The sequence below is a fragment of the Pangasianodon hypophthalmus genome, chromosome 14, assembly GCF_027358585.1.
Source record: "Pangasianodon hypophthalmus isolate fPanHyp1 chromosome 14, fPanHyp1.pri, whole genome shotgun sequence".
Taxonomy (NCBI): Eukaryota; Metazoa; Chordata; class Actinopteri; order Siluriformes; family Pangasiidae; genus Pangasianodon; species Pangasianodon hypophthalmus.
The window spans coordinates 2774900-2782716 of record NC_069723.1 but is presented as its reverse complement, the minus strand read 5'-3'; the positions used below and the strand labels follow the sequence as shown (position 1 = coordinate 2782716).

The 7817-nt window shown below is 33.3% G+C and overlaps 1 protein-coding gene across 1 annotated transcript; it reads right to left on the bottom strand.

Annotated features, from left to right (window-relative positions):
* Positions 1-219: 219 nt before the first annotated feature.
* On the bottom strand, positions 220-6751 carry otx5 (orthodenticle homolog 5). The gene is made up of 3 exons (XM_026943529.3): positions 6241-6751; positions 2884-3035; positions 220-2222 (listed from the first exon to the last, which is right to left on the bottom strand). The coding sequence occupies exons 1-3, from the start codon at positions 6335-6337 to the stop codon at positions 1587-1589; spliced, it is 885 nt and encodes a 294-aa protein (XP_026799330.1). The 5' UTR covers positions 6338-6751; the 3' UTR covers positions 220-1586.
* Positions 6752-7817: the final 1066 nt, after the last annotated feature.

Sequence of the window (7817 nt, the reverse complement as noted above, 5' to 3'; positions counted from 1 at the left end):
TACCTCTGACTGTCACAAAGCACTGACACTGGAGACTCCTTCCATAAATACTAAATAAACATCTCCTTACAGAAAGCTTCACCATATCAGTGATTACATCCATGTCTGTCTTCCTGCCAAAATTGATCTAATCTACCTAATTATTGATAAAGAGCTGAACATGAACAAAAGTGGAACAATCAATAATTCTTTTATTAGAACTTAATTTAATGTCTCTAAACAAACAATCACATTCTGTTGGAAAAAAGCAAACACAAAGTAGGGAAAAACAAGAGGAAACAACTGATGCCAAAAATTTGTAAGGATCAAAATAAGAAAGAAAATAAGGAAGGAATTTTAACGAGTAAAAATGATTCATTTATGGCTTTCACACACAATCAGAACACTATTACATTTACAGGTTAACCCCTGAGTTTGAAAAAAAGAGAAAATCTAAGATCAATAATAAAAAGTTGGCAGTTTTCTACACATTAATTCAAAACTATTGTATTAGACATGATTGCCATTTTCAAGTACAGTTTAATATTTACAGAAGAAGCAACAAGGACAGGAACACACACACACACACGCAAAAATACAATTACCCAAAAAATTATTTTTTGAAATGGATATATCAACTTTATCTTTGAACAACATGATGATATTATTAACTGAACACAAATTAAGCACAATGCAACAATTCACAATTGCAATGAAAACAACGAATTATTACGGTCTACGCAAAAGAGAAAAGACAAAAGATCAAGAAAGTGAATTTAAAATTATGCCATACATTTTTTATATGATATTTTTGTGTATAAAGTTTCAGTTCTTTAGAAATTTGAAGAACTAAAAGTCAATCTGTAAGCAGAAAAAAGCGAGACATTTGCAAACTTCTTCTCAGATGCCTTAAAACATTTAAATAAACATATTTAATGTATGTCGAATCAATTCAATCATATTCAAAATTTTATAGCAATTATTTGATATGGTGAATATGGACAATGTCATCTGAATGAAGTTGTAAAAACAAAGCCACAGCCACTAAATCATTATGATATAAACTGTTTGTTACAAATTTTACACATTTCTAGTGCCAAAGTACCAAAAAAAAAGATCAGATTTTTTAAAAATCCCACATCATTGTATGCACAATTCATAATAATTCTAAAGAGCAAAAGTATTTTTATGGGATTACATAGGAATAAAATCATAAATAAGCTACGAACGTTAAACACACCCCACACTCACTCTAAATTTAACTGTAATTTTACGTACAATTTGGATTGAGTAAATTTGTACGAATTTGTGACCATGAGAATCTGTTTAAGCTTATCGTATTTTATTAATTTATGACCTAAACAAAACTGAACTCTGATCAGAATATTTTGAATTTGCGTATCTGACGCCTCACCTTGCACAATTTTAGTGCAAACATTTTTGTGTCATATATCTTCATACTTCAGTTAAAGCAAGTGTCTGTTTATGTCATCTGCTGTTTTACAGTGACAAGAAACACAGGAAATCATGTAATTAAATGAACTCAAAGACACAATTAGGAACAATTTTAGCTTGTCCAAAATTCCCTCCTCGACTGCGCCCCCTGCCTATAACACCTGGAACTTCCAGGAATTTTGGTCCTTATAGTCCAGGCAATCTGCTGCACCGAAGTTAAGCTTCCAAGCTGTTTGGTCTTTATTGTAGTCCAGACAATCAATGGTGCTAAAACCAAGGGAGGCGGGGCCATAACCTTGCGAGACCTGTGATTGGCCTAGAGCCATGGAGGATGAGGAGCCTATAGGGCTAAGGGGGCCACTCCCAGTGGCTGAGAGCGGTGCATGCATTGGGGAAAGGTACGAGCTGCAATCTAGGCCGCTGAAATAAGACGAGGAAGTTGCGTAGGCCGGAGCGTAGGCTGGAGTCTGAGCGTACGTCATCGCGTATGCGGTTTTACTCGACACGCAGAGTGGATCAGCCAATGGCGAGACAGACGCAGGGCTCCAGATGGAGACACTAGCATTAGCATTTGTGCCAGTGGAGCTTGGAGTGATGGCTGTAGGTGGGGCTGGAGGGGGCGGAGCCACTGGACTGTAGGGTGCATTAGCAGTAGCGTTAGTATTAGCAGGGTCAGAGGTCGTCTCTCGGGCAGGGGATGATTTCTTTTTGGGAGGCCGAGGTTTCGGCTGTCCGCTGCTCTGTTGCTGCTGCTGCCGACACTTAGCGCGGCGGTTTTTGAACCAGACCTGTAAATTAAAAAAAAAAAATTATTGCATTTTGAAATCTAAATTAACATTTAAATTCTAATTAACCTCACTAGTGTTGAATTGTTTTATCACCAACTAGTAGATTATTTTCCAGTAACAGCACATACCACCTAACTGATACCACAGCAATTTGTCAATGAGTACAAATTTTAATTTTATTAATGAATGACATGTCATACTTTTTATCCATTTTTAGTTACAATTAACGCTGTGGAACGTTTACGAAACAAGTTAGTTCCTGTTCCATTATTGAAGTTAGTAAGACTTTTCTGTGTCAGAAAACTTAAAGCTACAGCTTTACCTCTGACACTGGAGACTCCTTCCATAAATGTTAAATAAACATCTCCTTACCGAAAACTTCACCATATCAACGATAATATACTGGTCTTTGTTGTATAACAGAATGTTTTTAATCTGTTTATTATTGGATATCCTGTGAATGAGCTGTTACTAAATGATAACCTATCAGAACGAGCGCATTAATATAAACCTGTGATGTGCAGCTGCACTACTGTCTGAGCTGCTGTTAGAGAAAATTAATCAACACCTTCTGACCAATCAGAATGCAGAATTTAAAATAGGTAACATTATACATTATACATTTTATTTGACCTTTGGCTTGTTATCCTGAACTTCTCACCTGAACTCTGGACTCAGGCAGGTTGATTTTTAGCGCCACCTCCTCGCGCATGAAGATGTCAGGATAACGTGTTTTAGCGAACAGCGCCTCGAGCACGTCGAGCTGCGCACGTGTGAATGTGGTTCTCTCACGCCGCTGCTTCCGGGGTGTGTCTGCAAAACAAACAAACAAACAAACAAATAAACACTTCCTCTGTTATTCAGCAATCTTGGCTTTAATATGTTTATAACAATAAATCAAATGTTTTATATTCAGCTTTTTAAAAATACAATTTTACAAAATTGTACAAAACATCAAAATTACAAGATAAAATGTCTATACTGATAGAATAATTTATAGTTAATAATAACATTAGCATCTTTCTTACATTCTAATTTGCAAGGTCTATGGTGCAAACATTAATAATCTCTCTGATTATTTCACACTGATATTATGTAAAGCGCTTATTGCATATTTTATTATTTTATGCTTTCCACCTGCTAGTAATTTGTAAGTGGAATTAAACTTAAAACTCAAGCTTGAGGATGCTTTATAAAGTCAGTGATTTATAACGTGGACACACAAAGAAAACAGACATTAGATCTGCCATGACTTGGGTCCTTATTATAGGCTTCAAATAAACAATACAGCTTTAGAGCTTATTTTAATGAGTTTGTAGGTGAATTGCTGAATTGTTCATTACTTGTATATAATAATATTTGAGTACGTGTGTGTAGACCTAAATTTAAAATTATATCATTGTTATAGTAAAGCGTTACTTAACGAGGAAATAATGAGTCAACTTTTTAGATTTTCAAAGTCTAAATTTTGGTAATTTTGGAATTAAGTCTAAAATTCTGTCTAAATTTCAGTGTAATTTCTGTATTACCTACTACTGATTGTATGTCAGCATTTCGGTTGTTTAAGATTATTATTATTATTATTATTATTATTATTATTACTATTATTACTTGCAACAGCAGTATTAGTAGTAGTGTGATTAAAATTACATTAAAACCAATAGGAAACACCACTAACCTCTGTATCCTGATTGCAGGGACACAAACAAAGAGTTATGTCAGTGGTATTTGGTAAAACAAACAAATAAATAAACAAAAAAACAGAAATATGTAATCTGTTAGCAAGAGCATCAGGAGAACTGTATGGATTTTGCACTTGGAAAGGAAACAATTTAAGAAACTGTAACTCTGAAGGTGAATATTAAAACTTTTCAAACTACTAAACTTCAGACAGCATCTTAAACCTATAACGAACATGGACATTTGCCAAGAGTGCAGACTTAGGAAAAAATAATTTAGATCCTTGGAAGATTCTTGGGTTTGTCCCTCAAAGGAAACCTTTAAAAGTTGTTTTTAAACTGTTTTCTTTTCATGCTTGTTTTTCATTTCGTGCTCCTGCTGCTGCTGTTGTTGTTGTTGTTGATGATGATGATGATGATGATGATTTACATTTACATTAGATAAATCGCTGCTCTTGTCCATGCAAACATGATAAGGAAGTAAATGGTTTTAAAATTGTTTAATTGTATGTAATGTGATTTTGCAACAAATTTACACTGCTGTTCTGAAGTAAAGCTAACAAATAAAGCAAATAACAAATAAAACCATGAATAATAATAATAATAATAATAATAATAATAAAATCTACTTCTAGAATGTATGAAGTCAAATATTCTAGTCACCAAAAACAAAAAAGATTTTGATCAAAGGTTATAAAGGCGTTAAGGACTTTGTGTCTTGTTGATTTGGTCCAGGACAGAACTCAATTCTCACAAACACAAAGGATTTGTGTTTTCTCTCCTCTGAGACATTACATTCAGCTCATGAAGGCCTTGGACACTGGCTAATGAGTTGTATTAAATAAAGTGCACTGTCAAAAACAAAACGAAGTGCTTAAAAAATGTGCTGTAATGCCATATTTGAATAGAACCATATTTGGGTCCATGGAATTAGTTGGTGATTTAACCAGCTTTAGTTCTTAAAGAACCTTTCTGGTTATGGATCTTTATCAGTATTTGACATAACTCGCTGTTCTTGTCGATGCGAACAGGATATGGTAGTTAAAGTTTCTTTAAAATGGTTATTAATGTTATTTTAATCACACCACTTGTACCACTATGACTGCTGAAAATACCATAATACCGTAATAATAATACTTATTAAAGAAGAAGAAGAAGAAGAAGAAGAAGGCTGTTTATATAGCACATTTCTGAAACTTCACAAAGCACAAAATAACAACAAAAAAAAAATGCTAAAAAGAAAAAAACACACAAAAAGAAAAGTAAAAAGTCACTTCTGTCTTTTGCTTGCTTTTTATTTGGCTAAAAATGATACTTTTTTTTGTTAACTTGATATTGTTATTGCAATAAATAATTAAAGAATTATTGCCCACCATGAATGTGTTCATTATGTGTCAGGTTCTTTTTATCAGGTTGTTTTTTTTTTTTTTTTTTTTTGGTGCCACTAAAATCTGGTCTACATTTTATGGTAGGAAATCATTACTCAGGTACTCAATGTAGCAGTAGTAAAATAATGCTTAAAGAACCACACAGGGAGAAAGAAAAGATACTAAACTGTACCTTTTCTTGCTGCTGGGGTGGAACCATCAAGTGTGCACCTTTTGTAGCTTTACCTAAAACTATGGTACCTTTAAATCTTACTCTGAAAACTAATTACGGTCCATTTATGTACCCTAAGGATGAACATTTATGGACGTTTCCATGGTACAGGTTAGTACCCTTTTTTCTGAAAATGCATGATCTAAAAGGTTCTTTAGTACCTAATAAATAAATAAATAAATAAATAAATAAATTCCACCCCATCTGATTTACTTAGCGAAATGTTAAGCACATGTTATTTACAGAGAAATATTATTTCAATGTGTACATTGGGTTTTTATTCGTTTTTATTCCTTTTCCCCCTCAATTATGGAGCACAATTTTTTTAATTAAAAATTATATTTAAGTTGAGATTACATGTTTTTTTTTTTTTTTTTGAGTTATTTAGATTTGGATCATTCAAACAAACAGGCTAATAACTAGAAGTTAGTTAGAAGTAAGTTTGTAGTTGCAAAAGTAAGTAGCCCCTTCTACTGCTGCATTAAACCTGATACACTTTAGTGACAAGGGTTTTACAATAAAGAATGCAAAATAATAATAATAATAATAATAATAATAATAATAATAATAATAATAATAATAATGTTTTCATTTGACTCTGTCTTGTAGATTGGTGAAGAACTGGATTTTGACGCGTCCTGCTCCAGGATAAGAGGTCTAACTTTGGAAATATTGGCTTATAATATCAATAAGAAAAATAAATCAGTGAATTTTGTTGAATTAAGTTTAAAATCACTTACTCTGGTAGCCGACGGCGGTGTGGAGGAGGTCCATGCCCGGGCCGGACAGCGTTAACCCGTTCACTGCGTAATGAGGCTGCTTAATGTAGGACATCATGCCTGCACTGCCTTTAATCTCTCTCTCTCTCTCTCTCTCTCTCTCTCTCTCTCTCTCTCGCGCTAGCTCTCCTGTTCGCCTTTATCACAGGAAAGAAAAAACAGTTTCAGTCCTCTAACTAAAACTAATTCTAGACCTGGTTTTGTCTCAACAAAAACGCTCCCCGGAAAAAAACAAACGAAAAAAACCCACACAGGCTCTTTCTGTCTGTCTCTCCGTTTGTCTCTCTCTCTGTCTGTCTCTCTCTCTCTCTTAGTGACTGAGGGATGTGTTGCGTTTGGGACACAGCCGAGGACTGAGAGCACCAAGGAAGAGGAGGGCTAATTAGAAGCCAAGGTGGAGAAAACCCCTCCCTCCTCAATCTCTCTCTCTCTCTCTCTCTCTCTCTCTCTCTCCGTTGACCTTCCTGGTAGCGTTCCTTTCTCAATCCTCCACCATTCACTCCAAAAGAGACTCTTAAATATCTTATAGTCGTCCACTTGGATCACGTGACTCATTATATTTCCCACTTTCCCCAAAATGATTGAATGAACACATATATGGAACAATAAAAATATCACAAATCTAACACACTTCATCAAGACAGGTATTCTTCTTTAAAATGAATTTTATTACTTACAAAGAGGTTGAAACAAATCAGACAGCTCTTTAACAAGGATGAGACAAAAAAGAAAGAAAGAAATAAAAGCTTTATTCCAAGAACTAAACAAACTAAAGTTTATATGTTTTTAATAAATGAATACGTTTTTATTAAGTTTTGACTGTTTTTTGTTTTAATTTAGAAATTTCTGTCAATTCTGACTGGTTCGTAATAAAACATAAAATCACATAACCAGGCTTGATTAGGTCATATGTGTTAATAATGGGAATAATTATCAGAATCTATAGTGGTTACATAACTTTACATTTTGAGTCGACTTTTGCAAGAGAAATGATAATAAACCATAAAATATTTCAGACTTGACTGGAATCTGAAATAACGTGATATTTTAGCATCAACTTGATATCTAATCTTTAAGGTCTTGTTTACTGCCACTTTTACACCACACAAAGGAATATATATATATATATATATATATATATATATATATATATATATATATATATATATATATATATATATACGTACACACACACACACACACATATATTTATAAGTTAGTTATTAGAAATCACTCATAATGACAGTATAATAATAATAATAATAATAATAATCATTTTGAGCAGCTGAGACAGTAAATAATGTTTGAAATGACCAACACTGAATATATATCAGGTTTTTGGGAACAGTGAGACTGTGTGAACATGGTGAATTTGTTGTATTTTGTTAAAAAATAGTTGCTGTCAAATTATATTTCACCATTTTTTTTTTTCAAAATGGCCGCTGCACCAAAACAGTAAATTTATCCTTTTTCCTTTTTTTTTTTTTTAAGAGAAAATGAGTCAAACATGTATAATTTAATGTTGATATATATGTACA